Source organism: Mustelus asterias, chromosome 6, assembly GCF_964213995.1.
Source record: "Mustelus asterias chromosome 6, sMusAst1.hap1.1, whole genome shotgun sequence".
NCBI lineage: Eukaryota > Metazoa > Chordata > Chondrichthyes > Carcharhiniformes > Triakidae > Mustelus > Mustelus asterias.
Window position 1 is genome coordinate 90555274 of NC_135806.1, and position 18624 is coordinate 90573897.

Here is an 18624-nt window from a genome sequence, read left to right on the forward strand (position 1 = left end):
TATACATCAGACATTTTTTTCAATGAAATTGACACAAGGGTTATTATTTTGGTGAACAAATTTTGAATATTGGCACCCGCCCAAAGAAGCATGTGGCATGCAGTGAAGGGTTAGGCACCACATTGGACAGCGCAGTTGGCAGAGACTTGACTGCACCTTCCTCATGTGAAGTTCCCAGCTCAAAAGTCAAACCAAAAACTCATTGAGACTTTATTTTATTTATATTTATAAATTGAATGGCTGTGTTTGCTATCTTTTCCTCAGCTGGGCAAAATAGACCCAATGGCTCATTTTGAAGCAATGCAAGAGGAGTTCTCCCAGCACCCTGGCCAATATGTATCCTTCAACCAACATTACTGTAAACATATTACATTTGTTATCCATCTTATTTCCGTTTCTGACACCTTCTAGTGTGCAAATTGGCAGCTGTATTTCCCAATGTTAAATCAGTGGCAACACATCAGAAGTACTTTGAAATGTCCCAAGGTCATGAAAAGTGCTATATAAATGCAAATTCTTTATTTCGGGCAAGGTTCTAGCTGGGAAGCGGGAGCAGCTCTGGGGGAATTCCAGACCCATGAGCTCTGCCTCAGTAGCTACTTGTGGTAAAACATTCCAGATTTTTAGTAATAAAAACAGAATAAGGTTGAAACACTGAACAGGTCAGGTGATGTTTTTAGTTTTTGTGTTAGATTGCTTTCATGTTCCTTTGTGCTCTTGTGTGTGAAAGCAATTATTTTCTACCCTCAGTCTGTGCTCCTTGTTACTACCTTTAACTTCTTATCCTTTCAAAACCTTTCATGATCTTAAATACCTCAATTAGTTTCTCTTGACCATAAGTATTCTATTAAAGAAAATGCCTGGATAGCATGTTTGTATGAGCTGTTGCAATATTCATGCCCCTTTTTCAATAGATTTCAAGCTCTTCTTAACTTGCATTGTGGAACATAAAGAGAAAAACAACAAATGCTGGGATATCTGAGTTAAAAGATGAACATTCACAAAAGGACAATCAGCATTAAGTGGTAGTTTGGAGATTTGAAAGTGTTATTTGATGTACCTAGAGAGGTCATCTTCTGGAGAGGTGCATTTGAAGCTGCTTTGTAAATCTAGGTGCCATTGATGCTGAGTGAACTCAAAGTCAGAAATGTCAGGTTTTACATTGCCATCATCCCTAACTTCACTAAGATTAAAAGAATCAATCTTGTACGGTATTAGCAAATGTACATTGACTGCCCTTCAGAGGATGTGATTGCTTTGCTTTCGTCAAACAGTTTTCCTGAAATGATACACGGTTAAAAACTCAATTTGACAGAAAACAGTGGCCTTTTGTATAAAAAACCGTGTCATGTTCTGATGGATTCCTGCTGACCACTTTGCTGAGTGGCTTTAGTGTTTTACAAATGTTGTGATGTGGTTCACAAAAAATTCCTAACTTTAAATAATGAAAGTCAACTGAGCGTAAGCACCAGAGCTGGGCAACTGCAATAGTTATAAAAGATTTTAAGTGTCTGTATTGCGGTTATTCATAGAAATGCTAACAGATGTAATTTGAGACTTCAAGTGGTGATAACATTGCAACCTGTTCTTCACAGATTGGCTTCAACTAGCCCCATGCTTCACACATGTAGTTCATACCGTCCATGCATAAATTAGATACTAACTCTATCCTAAGTGACATCTGCCAACAAATGTACGGTATTACATAAAGCATTAAAATTAAAATTGATATATATGTAAATAAATGTACTGGTGGAGTTTCAACTTTGAATGAGTACAGTTAATCCAATGAGCAAATTAAGTACTTCAAATTAAAGATTTAACAACCCTGTTCTTATTGATTTTAGTGAAAAACGGGACATAAGTAAAATATAGTGCACAGTGGACGGAAACTATTAGAAAACTGAGGTGTTTAAGAGGATTGTAGAATATGATAAGATGGCTGGAGAGAAACTGTTTTCTCTGATAGGGGAAACCAGGATGAGGGAGAAAGCCTTAAAATTAGAGTGAGACAGTGTTGATGTCAGGAAGCACCCCCCCAGGCTTGCTTTGGTGCTGGAAATGACCAGTAAGGACCACGTGTGCTGAATCCTGTGGGTCCCGGGCAACACAACCAACCCTTCAGCAAAAAGGGGCATCCTCCCCCCCCCCCCCCCCCGCCCCCCAACACTCAAATAACAGGTTACCAACCCGATGGGTGGGGACATGAGGTGGTATGGATTGGCATATAAAGTATTTAGAGGGTGAATGTGTGCGAAGGGTGAGGTTGTATTTATATTTTAACTGGGACGAAGTCCCACTGCACCAAGGCCAGCCTTTTAAACAGTCCGTCCCTGCACTCAGCAGCCCTTGTGACTGCTTCAGCACTCTTTCTCAGGGCAGCTGGCCCAATCTAGCCCATACCTGACCCCTGGCAATGAAGATCCCCCTTTGTGGGCACTTTCTCCCCAGGCAGGCAAGCCAAACCGGGGACTTTCTTTACTCCTGCTACTCGCTTTGAGGTTGAAAATCCAGGCCAACAATCACATCAGTAACCTCTCATAATCTATTTTATCGTGTGGCAATGGGCTTGAGAGAAAATACTCAAGATCTCTTGAAAATACTTTTGAAAAATCTTTTGAACTGAGTTCACTTTTGCACCATTGGGTGGTATTCAGTGCTGGCAATGGGGCTCTCATCTTTTTTTCAAATTCACACCTGCAATGTGGGCATCACTGGCTAGGCCAGCACTTACTGCCAATTCCTAATTTCCCTTGAGTAAGGGGTGCTCAGTTATCTTCTTGAACCACTGCAGTCCATGTGGTGTAGGTACACCCACAGTGCTGCTAGGGAGGGAATCCCAGAATTTTGACCCAATGACAGTGAAGGAATGGCGATATAATTCTGATTCAGGATGGTGAGTGACTTAGATGGGAGCTTCCATGTGGTGGTGTTCCCATCTGTCTGCTGCCCTAGTCTGTCTAGATGGTAGTGGCTGTGGGTTTGGAAGGTGCGTCTAAAGAGGCTTGGTGGGTTCCTGCAGCTGGAAAGCAGGATAAAGCCCGGTTTTAACCCCTTTGAGGAAGGCCCACTGGTAATAAGTACCTCTTAGATGGCCTGTGGCAGGCTCTCCCTGGGTCAGTCACTGTGGGTGTGGAAATCCTACCTGGTTGAAATTTGCCAGCCAATCAGAGGCTGGCAGCTGCCCATTGCAGATATCACTGGAGAATGGTAGCAGCTGCCAGCAATGGACCCAGGGAGAAGTCTAGTATCACTGAGGGAGCCAGGCCACTGAATGAGGGTGATAGGGTGTTTTTTTGAGGGGGGAGATTACAGGAGAAGGGGAGAAGAGTGTCGGCAGCAAGGGCAGGTGGAGGCTCTTATCATCCCCCCTTCCTGATGTCAGGTTCCCCTATTAGGCACTGAATGCCTTTGAACAAGGAACCTCATCGTTGAAGACCAGCGGCTGCTGGATGAGGCCAATAAGTAACGTTAATTTTCGACTTGAGGGCCTCAATTGGCAGTAGGGGAGAAGGCAGTCCATGTGTTTTCTCACCCCAGATTTAAGAGAGGCAAAGACGGGATCACGGCAGGGTCCCCACCCAACCTTCCCCCACCCATTTAAATGCCCGTCCCGTCATCAAACTTGCCACAGGGGTGGACATTAAATTCCATCCAGAATTCCAGAGGCTTAGTCAGAATTGGGATAGAATTGGAAGGTTTGTTTTGAGAATGAGAGTCCCAGTATCATACTGAGAACTCTCTCAGAATCTCAACTGGCTGTAATAGTAACTGGTCGCCGTGTTCCTTGGTAACATTGTTAATTTTTATTTTGAACAGGGGTCTTGTTTACCACCATGTTGTTCGGTCCTGCATTTGGTTTCATGCTGGGGTCCTTATTTACAACGATTTATGTGGACGCTATCTTCATTGACACAGGTTGGTTTTTCATTTTTGAAAAATGCCAGATTAGAAATTTGGCATTTAGGAATTATGATGTAAATAATAACTCACTCTGATGTGTAAATTGTGTACCGCCATTTGAAAGCATCAGAAAGTAGACCTGCATTAGTTAAGTGTCAGGATTCCAGAAGTTGCATCTCGGCCGGAATTCTCCCCAAAAAAAACTAAGTGCCCAACGGGCAGGAAAGCAGGAGATTTTCCCGCTCGTTTTTTGGGACGTACTTAGTTTAGTGAATCTCCGGCACTCTGTGCATCACAGAGTGACTCAGCGGGATTCACACTGGAAAGTGGGGGCTCATCCCGCCCAAGAGGCTGGCAGCATAGTGCTAAGCGGGCCACTGCGCATTCGCCAATCTGTCAGTAGGAAAATTGGCACATGTGCACTGGGCCCTCCACAAAGCCGGCCTTCCAATTGCCAGCTTCACCAATTGTTTCCTGATCCCCCCCCCCCACCTGATTGCTGACCTTCCCGACAACCATCCCTCCCCCCCAACTGAGTCAGTCCCAATTGTCACCCCTGATTTCCCAATCCACCCCCAGTTGGACCTGCCCCCTTGGCACTGACCAGTGCTCGGTTGGCAGTGCCAGGGTGCCAGGCTGGCACTGCCCAAGAGGAACTCCCACCCTGTCCCTGACTTCCTGGGAGGCCTCAATGGCCTCTATTCCCACCAGCAGATTTTACAACTGTTCCCCACCAATGGGGACTAGATGTGCTCACCCGGCACGGGGGGCGACACTAGCGGGACAGGAGCCTAGCGATTTCCAAATGGTAAACAGCACTGATTTCCGGCACGGGGCTGATTATGTGGAAAAAAAAGTGCCTGGGAGACTTGCAATTGCCAGTTGCAAGCACCGCTACAGGCTCCCCGCTGATGTCCCATAGCCCACTGCGCTACTCGAGCAGCACAGAGGGCTGGGAGAATCCTGACCCTCCTCTTTATCAAGGTTTCTAAATAGACTGTACCCACAAAAATATAGTCCCAACACAAAAATCACAAGTAATACTCGGTGCAACTTCCTCTGAATATTTTGTTGATATAACGAGATGCTTTATAAAGTTAAATCTCCCTTCCCTCTGCACCTCGGGTGAAATTGACATCTTTGTCTGTCGGAGAACCTCAAAGGAGTCTGCTCTCACCTGCAGCTTCTGACAGGGAGAAAGTGAAATTTCTACAATACGATGGAGTGCTGCAATGATTTAAAATCCTGCCAGGTGACAGGGGGCATGAAGGTTAAAGTGACCTGGCCACCTCAGAATTTTCACAGCTGACAGGCAGGAATGCAGATGTTGATCACAAGGTTGCCTGAAATCATCACGCCAGCGGTGATCTTCATGTCTGCCAAGGCTAGAAGGGGCAGTCCAGCACGAGATCTGCATCCCAGTGATGAGTTCAACCCCTACCCCAAGGAAGCCCATCCAAACCTCAGGACCTTTGAGGGACCCTTCCCCTGCAGCCTGGCAGCAGCAGAGGGGCAAATGGCCACTGGACCTATCTCCTTGACCCCCCCCATCCCCCCCCGTTCAGGGCCAAAGCACCAAGGGGAGGGTGTCAGTGCCACGGAGCTAGGTGGCAGTGCACTGTTGGCACTGCCAAGGCATGTGGTTTGAAGGTGGACCTGAGTGGAGGTGTGAGGGGGGAGAAGGTCTGAGGAGGGAGCAGGGGCTGAGTGGGGGGTTGGCGGGGGAAGGGGGCTGAGGGGGAATCAGGTCAGGTCTGCCTGCATGGTGTGGTGTGTTTTTTTGAGGGGGGAGAGTGGTGGCGAGGCCCATGTATGAGTAGCTGAGGGGAGGATTGCTCTCTTCTGAGGAGCTAGTGGTGCTTCCCTGAACCCTCAAGGTCCAGCACTCCATGCCCCCACGGGTGATTATCAGCTGCAAAGCCCGCCCAATGCAGTTCCCGCTGGGGGGCCGGATGCTTGGCAGGGGGATGATGAATGGGCCGTCAAACCTGATTGGGGCGGATTGGGTGAATCCCAATTGCCTTGATGCCTGTCAGGAATCCTGATTTTTGCCCGATGCCCATTCAGTGGGGCATTGGGATTTTCATGGGCTGTCTGCTGAGGCTTGAGAATCCCACCCAAGATTATTGCATTGTGCAGCTGAGATCTTTCAGATGGTAAACTTCCAATGTCAGGGAATATATTTTGTGCTTAACAATGTCCCACAAACAGTAAGTGATAAATGAGCACACCATTCTTTGTTGATGTTGGCTGAGTGATAAATTCAGCCGGGACATGAGGAGAATTCCCATGCTCTTTTTTGGAAGGTTGCATTCGATCTTTTACTCCTAGAATCATAGAATTCCTACAGTGCAGAAGGAGGCCATTTGGCCCATCGAGTCTGAACCGACTCTCTGAAAGAGCCTCTTGCCCAGGCCCCCACCGCATCCCTGTAACCTCACACATTTACCATGGCTAACCCAAGTAATCTACATATCTTTGGACACCAAGGGCAATTTATCATGGCCAATCCACCTAACCTACACATCTTTGCAGTGTGGGCAGAAACCGGAGCACCCGGAGGAAATCCACGCAGACATGAGGAGAAAATGCAAACTCCACACAGTCACCCAAGGCCGGAATTGAACTTGGGTCCTGGCACTGTGAAGCAGCAGTGCTAACCACTGTGCTGCCCCCTTTATCTGAGAGGGAAGACTTAATTTAACATCTCTTCTGGAATGTCCCTCAATACCGCACTGAAATGCCAGTTGTATGTGCTCAAGTCTTTGGAGTGGGGCTTGATGCCATGACCTTCTTGACTGAGAGGTGAAAGAGCTTCCATTGAGCCATGGCTGATATATGCAGAGGAAATAATCAAAAAGAAAGGAAGATAAATAATAAGTAAGAACAAAAATGTGGTATTACAGTACAGCATTGTATATCTGTCAAGTTGGTGCATAAACCTGTGTTTTTATTGTTTTTATTTCATCTTTTAAAAGATCACTGCGCCTTCTTTAGTAACTTGAAACTATATTGTATCAAATCTTATGTATAAATCACCACTGTGTCTGGTTAATTCTAAAACTGGAGGAATGACATTTAGACCAATGACGCATACTCCAGTGAGATTTATAACAGGGTTTACAGAGTAAATGAAATTTATTGTGGCAGAGCCAATGTTAATTTTCACCACAATCCCTTGTTAAGCTGCTTCTGCCAAAAATCTAATTGATACATGGTTTAGCAAAATGACAAGTTGTAAAGTACATCAGCAAGTAATTGTAGTGACCCTGGAGCAGTCCTGTGCTGTCACTTGTCTGAATTTGGGATTCAATAATAATTGCATATCAAGAGTGATTGATGGAATAGTCCTGACCTAGTTGCAGCAGCTGGAGGTTTGATGTTTTCCATCCCTTTCCATTATGGTCCTCAAAGGAGCTGCATTATATATTACCCATACAGCGACCATATTTTTGAAATTCTGCTAATTGGCTGGAGCAATCTCTTGGACTTTGTAATTCTCCCTCTTTCTTTCAGCAAAATTGGACATCACCCCAGATGATCCTCGGTGGATTGGTGCTTGGTGGGCTGGCTTCCTCCTTTGTGCTGGACTTCTGTTCTTCTCTTCTCTGTTTATGTTTGGCTTTCCTCAGGCCATGCCAAAGAAACACCACACACTGAGCAAAAGCTCACAGCAGCCCATGCTCCCGGGGAAAGGCAACAAAGAACAGTCAAAGCTAACTACAGAGGAAAATAAGAAAGAATGTAAACAAACCAGTGAGGCAACATGCACGGAATATCTGAGAGGTGAGCACCGTATAAACATATTTCCTTCTCTTAACAAAGTACTGCCTTATAGAGGCATGGATAAGAGGCTGAACAGTTGTAACAGGTTAAGCTACTTTAGCTGTTGTAAATATTATACATAATACTAAGGCTGTCAATTATTCACAGTTAACTCGTCCAAATGATGCTTTAATATTTTTGGAGGTTCATTTTTAGCTTGCCTTAATTGCAGGAGTTACTTTGGAGGAGCCTTGGTAGTTGGAGTAATCAGTATGAATGATAGACCAGTGAAGAAATGTCTCAACTTGGTGCAGTAGCCCTCTGATGAGAGCGCTGTGGGCACAATGGGAAGGGAAGGGAGGATAGGTCTGAGTCTTTAATGTTGTTGTTTCAATAACACCCTCAACCCTTGGGACAGAGAACATTTCAATAAGGGGGAAAACAGTTGCACTTAGAGAATTTTGAACACCTTCCTCGCATTGCCGTAGGTCACCCCCGTGGACATTTGCCCATGAGTTTGGTAGCAGCTTCTTGCCATAGCCCCCATCTGAGGGTTGAAGATTCAAGTTATTGTACATTTGATTGGATTGTGGGCATCACATCTGCCAGGATATAATTCTGTCTTACATTGAAGGATGCAAGGGTTCCAAGGAGGTGGGTCCAATGAGTGACACTTGAACATGTATAATAAAATGCAAAGTTCACTAGGGAGTCTTAGTACTGTGCATGGTTTTGATTTGATTTGATTTATTATTGTCACATGTATTAGTATATAGTGAAAAGTATTGTTTCTCTATACAGGCCAAGCATACAGTACATAGAGAAGGAAAGGAGAGAGTGTAGAATATAATGTTACAGCAGGGAAGAAACTGTTCTTGAGTCGGTTGGTATGTGTCCTCAGTGACTTATTGTAACCAGCTCTAACACATGAATGGTAACAAGTTGTTCAAATTCTTCTTTGACCTAGGGATGAATTGCATATGGCATCGTTCTCACTTTGTGACTTTTTGGTTGACTAGTTAGCTTTATCGTGAGTTTCACTTGAACTCCCTTCATTGAGCCAAGTGTCTCTTCAAATACACTCTTGTAATTATCCAGAATGTGCTGTAGGTCTGTTTTGGCATCGTCTAATCTGTTGACAGCACTCCAGCTAAGCTTAGTTTTCTCCAACCATGATCTTGTAAATAAAGCTGGACAATTACCACGGACCACCAGGCGAGGCAACTGTGCTGTTTGTCCACTTATCTCTACAATTTAATGGCACGATCCTTCTGTGTATGTCCTTAAAATCACAACAGTTGGTTTTAAAGGAAATGCTTCAGTTTCTTTTGGCGTGTCGTCTCAGGAAATAAAGATACAGCGGCACTGATATCAATCCCTAATCGTAATATCCAGCAAAAACGGAAATGCTGGAAAATCTCAGCAGGTCTGACAGCATCTGTGGGGAGAGATCCCTATAATATGTTGTCCATGTACCTTTGGAATCATCCAGAATCTATGCGATTCACCCTGTATGGAGAAAATGTTCAGTTGGAGCACATCATTATATTTTTGGGTGTTCCCTTCTTCACAGTCGTAATCCTTTTCTTCCATATTGTAGATTCTTTTTGGAGAATGCAACTTGTGATTCTTGAATGTACCAAGATTCATCTAAACCACAGAAGAGAATCCCTACAGCGTAGAAAGAGCCTATAGAGTCTGCACCAACTCTCTATAAGATCATCTCACCCCCATCTTATCCCCATAGCCACCTCTAACCTACATATGTTTGGACACAAAGGGGCAATTTAGCGTGGCCAATCCACCTAACCTGCACATTTTTGAACTGTGGGAGGAAACCAGAGCACCCAGAGGAAACCCACGTAGACACGATGAGAATGTGCGAACTCCACACACAGTAAGGAGTCTAACAACACCAGGTTAAAGTCCAACAGGTTTATTTGGTAGCAAACGACACTAGCTTTCGGAGCGCTGCTCCTTCACAGACAGTCAACCTAAGTTGAAATTGAACCTAGGTCCCTGACGCTGTGAGGCAGCAGTGCTAACCATGATGCCACCATGCCACCCATTCTGAATCATCTTCCTAGGGGAAACTGGCTTCTGCAAAGCTTTTGCCACAATTCTTACATTGACTATCCTCACTCCAGCATTCACTTGCTGGATGGCCCATTTTGGCACACCTGTGACATGCTTGCTGCTGTTTTGACTTCTTATGGGCAGTTCCCAACTTGTGGATCTTCATTCCTGCACCAAATTGTGAAGCCTCTTTAGCAGCCAGTTCCATCGACACCACAATTTCTACTGCTGCCTTTAAAATCAAAGTATGTTCAGTGAGCAATCTTCTTTGGATAGCCTCATTTTGGGGACCACAATCTAGATGATCTGGGGCAGGCATTGAAGCAAATCAAAGTGTAAGGAAATGTTTTGTGAAATGCATACTTTGTGCACCAACATGTAACAAGGCATGGGGAGTAGACTAACCATGGTTGACCTGCTTTGACAATGAAAACCTCCGAATGCAGTCCCTCTGCCTCTGGGTGGTAAAAATGGCAATCATGCAGTAACCTTTGTGTTATTGGCACCAGAAGTCTCCACAAATTTCTGATATTCCCCTTTTCTGAATCAACACTTTCGCAGCCAGAAGCAATTACAAAGTTATCCGGAACCCACAAGTGAAAACTGTATTATTTTAGACTTTATACTTTAACATACTGTTGTAGATTAGAACTGAAAAGAATATTGTTCTTTACTTGCTGAGTACTTGCATATTAGTTGTTGCTACAAGTATTCCACTGTATTCCATTGGTAAATGGAACTCTCTATTTAGTGGCATTTTTGATTGACAGGTACCAGCCATTCCCCACACATGCCAAATAATAAATAATTTCTGCTGCGTCTCTGGAGAGCTGTCCTTCAGGGGTTGTTCCATAGACGGCCTTTCATTTACATTTTGCATCATCACTTCAACTGCTGCATCATGAACTTGGGGGGTGTTTTGCCTTCGTGCACCACCATGCTACCAATAAAAAAAATAGAGTAACTATTCTGAATCGTTCATCTCCAAAGAGTGCCATTGTTGTAAAAGGTTCAGCAACTCTCCCAAATAGCCATGCCCTGATCAAATGCTCTGCCTCCAATCTGCACTCAGTTTGGACACTGGGACCTTTTCCTGATGTCTAATAAGGACCCATTGTGCAAGATTTGTTAGTTTCTGCCTGTGCATGCCTTTTGCCTTTACTGAAGGTCATCAAAGAGAAACTATTGCAATAGAGGCTTCACACGAGCTCATTACTGCTTGGAACGAAACTTTGTTAGTGTTTGTATAGTTGGTAGTAGATGGATGAAAGGATGCTACTAGGAATGACTGTTCTATGAAAATGGCTCTGGGAGGGAGTGGACGGTCTGGGAGGCAAATAGGTTGCGGGATTTGCAGAGATCAATAAGGAGAGAGAAAGGTGTGTTGAAGGAGATCACATGTACTAGCCAACCTGGTCAAAGAATATTCAAAAGAAGACTCACAGAAATTGAGGTTGCTGCAAAAGGCATTTCCACATCAATGTGGAATCAACACTGTTGCCAATACAAAAGAACAGTATACATTTGATCTATATCAGGTTTATATTGCAACGTTGAGGGCAGCATTAACATGAATGCACACTAAATCACTAGGATATGTTATGGTAATTATGTTGGCTAATTGTTAACCAGAAAGTGATCTGGATGTTTTGCCTTCGTGCAACACCATGCCACCAATAAAATAAATCGAGTAACAATTTAAATTTTTACCTCCAAAGAGTGTTGTAAGAGGTTCAGCAACTCTTCAAATAGCCATGTCCTGATCAGATGCTCTGTCCCCAATCTGCACCCAGCTTGGATACTGGGACTTCCTGGTCACTTCCTGGTTAACAATTCGCCAACATAATTCCCCTTTAAGAGTTTGCGGTTCACAGGATTTTCAAACAGGGCATTGATCACCTTTGAATTATTTATTTTCTCAGATCCCTGCCACAGGTTTTTGAATAAAGCTTAATTCCCAGTTACTTAACTAATCTTCCAACAAGAAGTGCAGAAGAGGTTTACAAGAATGGTTCCAGGGATCAGAAACTTTAGTTATGAGGATAGATTGGAGAGGTTGGGACTGTTCTCCTTGGAGAGAAGAAGGCTGAGAGGAGATTTGATAGAGATGTTCAAAATCATGAGGGGGCTGGACAGTCGATAGGGAGAGACTGTTCCTGTTCTTAAAAGGGAGAGTACAGATTTAAAATTATTTGCAAAAGAAGCAAATGTGAAGTGAGGAAAACCTTTTCCACATAACAAATGGAATACACTGGCTGGAAGTGTGGTGGAGGCATGTTCTCGAGGCATTCAAGAGGGCATTAGATGATTACTTAAATAGAAACAATGGGCCCTATTTTACCATTTTAATTCTAAGTGCTGGGCGGACTTGAAACTGGGTGTTTCAGATCCAACTTTTAAGCCCTTTCTCAGGTGCCCCCATACGCACTCTCCCTGAAAAAAAAAGCAGCGATTCTGAATTGCGCTGCACAAGCCTGTGGGCGGGGCTTAACGCACCCGAAACGCTGCAGCTCTGATCAGAGCCTTCAACTGCACATGCGTAGTAAAAGAAATAGAAAAACGTCCCCCTACCACATCATTCCTGGGCTGGATAATGTCTCCCCCTAGCCCCCACAGACATTGCCCCATCCCAACAACGTAACTGACTCCCTTATCCCCCACCGCCACCCAGACCGACCGTGGCCTGCTGCCCCCTTTCTCCCCCACTGGTCACATGCAGAGTGGCAGCGGACCCCCCCTTCCTCCCCACCGATCGCACACAGAATGGCAGCGGACCCCCCTTCCCTGCCCCCCCCACCCCCTCACCAATTGCATGCAGAGTGGCAGTGGACCCTCCCTTCTCCCACACCGATCGCACGCAGAGTGGCAGTGGACCCCCCCGCCTCCCACCAGAGAGTCATCTGACCCACCTCCCTCCCCCCCACCAGAGAGCCATCTGACCCGCTTCCCTCCCCCCCCATTAGAGAGCCAGCTCACCTACCTCCCACCCCCCCACCCCCACCAGAGAGCCATCTGACTTGCCTCCCTCCCCCCCCCACCACCAGACAGCCATTTGACTCACCTCCCCCCACCTCTCCTGGAGCGCCCGAATTGGACCTTTGCGGACCATGTGTGTTTCACACCGAGTCTGGATGGGTGAACGCGGTGATAAAGGGGGATGTGCAAGTAAGTTTGGGCGTGCAGCCCATTAAGTCAATTTAAATGCATTCAAATTGCCGTCGTGCCCGTTTTGGGCACGGTCCCAATTGCGGCCATTTTCAGCCATTGGTAAAGGGGGAAAGGGCATGGAGGCAGGCGTGGATCACGCTACTCGCCTCACGCCTGACTTTACCAAGTTTTCGCCCCTGAAAACAGGCACAACTTGATGGTAACATCGGGCCCAATGTGTAGGGGACAGGGTAGGGGATTAGTGTAGGAGAATGACACTAAGTCATAGGGCGGGGTTTTACGGCCGCGCACATCCCAAAACTGTAAAATCCCACCCAAGGTCAATGGACCTTCCCACCACCTGCTCCGATTCCCGTAGGGTAATAAAATTCTGGTCCGAGTGTTCGTTTGGAGAGTTTGTGCAGACATGATGGGTCAAATGGCCTCCTTCTGTGTCGTAACAATTCTGTGATTCTGTGAAGATGCTTTGACTATTTTTATTTTGCATATTCTGACAACTCAATGTGGTTCTTGCACTGAATTTCGGGTTCTAATTTCACGCGGAGACTAGCCAGTTAAATTTTAATCCTGCACGGATATATAAACAGACTGCTTGGTATCACAGGCCATCTTTGGAATGACTCCAATCACACACCCATTGTGTAAACAATTCCATACCTGTTTGCAGACATAAATAGGTGTGTTCCTCACCAGGATAAAAAGTAGCCAGAGTTTTATTACCACTGGCTAGAAGCTGTCCAATGTCTGACAGATATCGCTGAAAATCACTGAAGGCAGATGATTTTTGATCTTTTGAGCATCAGTGATGAGTCCCTGTCTTTCAGGATCTATCACAAAAATCATTGAGTACTGAAAGTCTTGAAGGAGGAGGAGAGAAGCAAATACCACATTTACTGCTTTGAAAACCTGCTCAATCATTGCATTAAAATGAAATATCCAGGAGGACAAATATTGCTTCCTCAGCTGATGGTTAGTTTACTTGTGCAGTCAACAGAGAGCTACACATGTCTGGGGATTTAAAAGGTTCCATTTTGAAGACAGTTTACACAAACTTGGTCTGTCTTCCCTTGAGTTTAGAAGGTTGAGGGCTCATCTAATTGAGATGTTGAAAATGATGAAGGGATTCAATGGGGTAAATGCAAAGGAACTATTTCCTCTGGTGAGAGAATCCAGGACAAGAGAGCATGATCTTAAATTAAGAGCTAAGCTACTCAGGAGTGATATCAGGAAGCACTTTTATACATGAAGGATGGTGGGAACCTTTACTCTCTCCTGCCGAAAGGCTGTGGATTCTGGTTGAATTGAAGTTTTCAAGTCTGAGAATCTGGTTAGGTGAGGGCATCAAGAGGTTATGAAGCAAAAGGTAATTGGAGTTGAGATACAGATCTAACTGAAGGACGGGCTGAATGGCCTACTCCTGTTCCTGTGAAGCGAATGACTAAGTAACACTTACTAAAATATATATTTTTGAAAAGAGAGACGGATTGCTAAAGCTTTTCATCTGGACAAATACAGGAACGCCAAATTTTAAATGCTCACAACAATTCATGCTGTTTGGTTGGCAAGTCAACTCTAATTGGCCAAGGCATGGCCATGGAGAAAGTTCACTTTTAACATTTAAGAAAAACTTGGACAGGTACATGGATGAGAGGGGTGTGGAGGGATATGGTCCAGGTGCAGGTCAGTGGGACTAGGCAGAAAAATAGCTCGGCACAGCCAAGAAGGGCCAAAAGGCCTGTTTCTGTGCTGTAATGTTCTATGGTTCTATGGTTCTAATGGGGAACAATCGGCCCCAAAGTTCCCAGGTAATTCAAACAAGTGCAAGGCTTGAAACATATTCCTTATGTTTGCAGAGAATGCGTCCCTGCAAATGAAGGTATGTCACTTCGAGCAAGTGTGAATGATCCACGTTACAAAGCTTGACTGATTATCTGAAATTGGTTGACAGACAATATTCAACTAGTCCACACTTGCATAACCTGAAGCAAAATGTCTGCTTTCTATGTGATTACTTCAGATGTTAGATGTGTTTCTGTAATTGGGCAGCACTTGATGAACAATCCTGAATACATTAATAGCTACACTAACAACATTATTGCATTTATTCTGTTGAGTGCCAGACAGAAACCTTCGGCAACGTGTCTATTTTTTAGCGACATTCATGTTTATTTTAAATCAATCTCCCTTATCTCCCTCTGTGTGAAAGCAGTTAACTCCTGGTGAACTTTCCAGTAGCATTAGCAAGCTTTTTGCATGACACCCATTTGTCCACTCATGAGTGTAAACCTAGACAGCAAACATTAACAGGCTTTTCAAAAGTTACCAGGTTCAAAATATATTCAAAACGTTTGCAAAATGGTTAAACCATTCCACATGTTTTAAATTCAGAAACAAAAGTGAAGGACTAAGACCCCCCAAGCACGGTTAACATGGATCTACCTCAGGGTACATTAATTTGGCAGGGACAGCAATGCATTACTAATGCATCTAATAATACTTTGGCTTTATAGAGTCATAGATTCATTTATGGCACAGAAGGAGGATATTTAGCCCATCAAGCTCCTGTAGAGCAATCCAGTCAGTCCCACTCTTCTTCTCATTCCCTGTAGCCCTGCAAATTTATTTGCTTCAAGTGCCCACCCAATTTCATTTTGAAAAAATTGATTGTTTGCATTTCTATCATCCTCGAACATAGCGAGTTCCAGGTCATTACCACTTGCTGCGTAATAACATTCTTCCTCACACTTCCCCTACATCTCATGCCCAAAACCTAATGGGAAGGGTTTTCTCATCTACCTGATCCAAACCTGTAATAATCTTGTATACCTCTGTCAAATCTCCCATCAATCTCCTTTACTCCAATATGAAAAACCCCAGACTTCCAACCTAACCTTATGACTAAAATCTCTCATCCCTGGAACCAGTCCGGTAAATCTCCACTGCACTCTCTCAATGACCTTCACATCTTTCCTACTGTATGATGACCAGAACTGGATGTAAAACTCTTGCTGGGGTATAACAAGAGTTGCATAAAATTTCAGCATAACTTCCCTGCCTTTGTATTCTGTACATCTGCTTACGAAGCCAATTTGCTTTGCTAACCACTAAATGGGGGGGACTTTTCCTGCCGCAGGGATCATAGTGGGCGGGGGGGAGGGCGGACAATACAAAGGTCTGTGACCTCGGGTGGGATATTCCGGTTTTGGACGAATGCGGCAGGAAAGTCCCACCCTATATGTCTTGCCATCTTCAAAGATCAACACATGCACCCCGAGGAACCACTGTTCCTGTACACTCATTACAATTGTGCTTTTATGTCCATATTGCCTCTCCTCCCCGTGCCATAATGCACCTCACACTTAGAACATAGAACATAGAACAGTACAGCACAGAACAGGCCCTTCGGCCCTCGATGTTATGCCGAGCTTTATCTGAAACCAAGATCAAGCTATCCCACTCCCTATCATCCTGGTGTGCTCCATGTGCCTATCCAATAACCGCTTAAATGTTCCTAAAGTGTCTGACTCCACTATCACTGCAGGCAGTCCATTCCACACCCCAACCACTCTCTGTATTAAATTCCATCCACTACTTTTCTGCCCATTTTGCTAGCCTATGTCCTGTTGCAGGTGATTCATAACATCCTAACAGTTTACCATTGCTCCAAGCTTGCCATCATTGGCAAATTTTGAAATTTTATTCAATTTTCCAAGATCCAAGTCATTCTTTGGTCTTTTATTTATATTTTATGCAAGGATTAGTTCAATGTTATAAGATCTCTATTTTCAAAACTGCACCTCACCTCACCTTTGAACAAGTGCTGAATGTTTAATCAAATATTCCTGCAGTGTTCTTTTCCAAATAAGACTTGTGTGTGTGCACCACAAACTGGCCGTGCTATCTTTCTTATCCAGGTGTGCCACATGGTTGAGTAGCAACAACCAATTTACAATAATCAGTCAAGCTTGTAACGTGGCTCGTTAGAGATGACACACATTTCTAGGAGAACATAATTTTCTGGACTATGGCCATCTTAGGCGTCTAGTCAATCTATTCTATAAATGGCCTACAAGAGCCACAAATCCAGTGCAAGTCAATAATAGGCTGGTTAACCTCCAGCCCCTTAGAAATAGATCATGTTTTGCTTCCATGTTTCAAGCAAACGACAAAAACCTAAAGAAAATACCTCTATTAAGGCTAAGTATGAATGGTAAGAGAGGACTCTTGACCTTCTGCTTCAGCTAGCAAACCACTCTAGGAAAGTTGACCAATGCATAAAACCTTCCTGGAAGGCCAATACTGAAGCATTCAGCATGTGACCACATCCTAACTAATATAAGCATATTTAGACTTTTAATTTTCCAATAACAACATGGATGGGCAACTGTTAAAATATAAAGTTTAAGGTTTATTTATTAGTGTCACAAATAGGCTTACGTTAACACTGCAAAGAAGTTACTTTAAAAATCCCCTAGGGATTACATTCCAGCGCTTGTTCAGGTACACTGAGGGAGAATTTAGCATGCCCAATGCACCTAACCAACACATCTCTCGGGCTGCGGGAGGAAACCGGAGCACCCAGAGGAAACCTACGCAGACACTGGGAGAACGCACAGACTCCACAGAGACAGTGACCCAAGCCAGGATTCGAACCCAGGTCCTTGGCGCTGTGAGGCAGCAGTGCTAACCACTGTGCCACCTTATAAACCCTCCTCTGCTCCGTCAAAACTCTTTTGTTATGGGCCTGGTACCATAACACAGAGTATGAATCTTATATCTATTTAAATATAGTTGTTTAAATATGAAATGTACATGGAAAGATCTGATAACATTAAACTGATTCTTGCGTAAAATATGAGTAAATATGTATTCAATAAATGGCGGATTGGTACAAACCTGATTGAATTGTTTGGATTTCATTCAAGGAAAAGCAATTCATTCTGCCGTTTTTAAATATTGCAAGCATTTTTCATAAAAGGAAGATTACATTGTGGCAATGTCATTATAGCAGAAAATTTCCTTTGTTAGCTCAGAATATTAGGACGTTCTTTTGAAATGTGTGCGTGTTTTCTTTGAACAATATGCAGAGGATATCTATGTGAGGATGGTTGAGCTGCTTGTGAAAGAGTATGAATATAATGGAACCTGTGAACTCTCCAAATAACTCTGGCAGCTTTAGACTTTTTCTTCAAATTTCTAAAGCTTAGGAATCAGCTTAATATTATCAGATCTTTCCATGTACAGTTTTACACATGCAACTGCTCCATGAACCACGGATGTGCAAAGTACTACCTCCCACCCACACAACCCCGGGAAAAATGTTGGGGGGAGGTGGAGGCAGGGCTTCTGGAATCAGGGCTCCAGCACCATCTTGGCTAAGGTATGGAACCTTTCTGACTCCTCAAAAATTCAGGTCAATATTTCAAGTCGAGGACCTTTTTTCAGAATAGTGTTTCTCTCTCCATAGATGGTGACATGGCGGTTAGCACTGCTGCCTCACAGCGCCAGGGACCTGGATTCAATTCTGGCCTTGTCAGTGTGGAGTTTGCACATTCTCCCTGTGTCTGCGTGAGTTTCCTCCGGGTGCTCCAGTTTCCTCCCACATTCCAAAGATGTGTGGGTTTGGTTGGATTGGCCATGCTAAATTGATTCTGAGGGCCCTATTTTACCATTGCCTCATGCCTGAAAACGGGTGCGAAAACGTGGTAAAGT

The 18624-nt window shown here is 44.2% G+C and overlaps 1 protein-coding gene across 1 annotated transcript in view; it reads left to right on the forward strand.

Annotated features, from left to right (window-relative positions):
* The window catches only part of LOC144494993 (solute carrier organic anion transporter family member 3A1-like), a 329502-nt gene that overhangs the window by 243845 nt on the left and 67033 nt on the right, over positions 1 to 18624 (forward strand). The window contains exons 3-4 of the mRNA XM_078214721.1: positions 3820 to 3918; positions 7420 to 7689. Of these exons, the coding sequence (XP_078070847.1) occupies positions 3820 to 3918; positions 7420 to 7689 (369 nt within the window). The remainder of the gene's footprint in view (positions 1 to 3819; positions 3919 to 7419; positions 7690 to 18624) is intronic.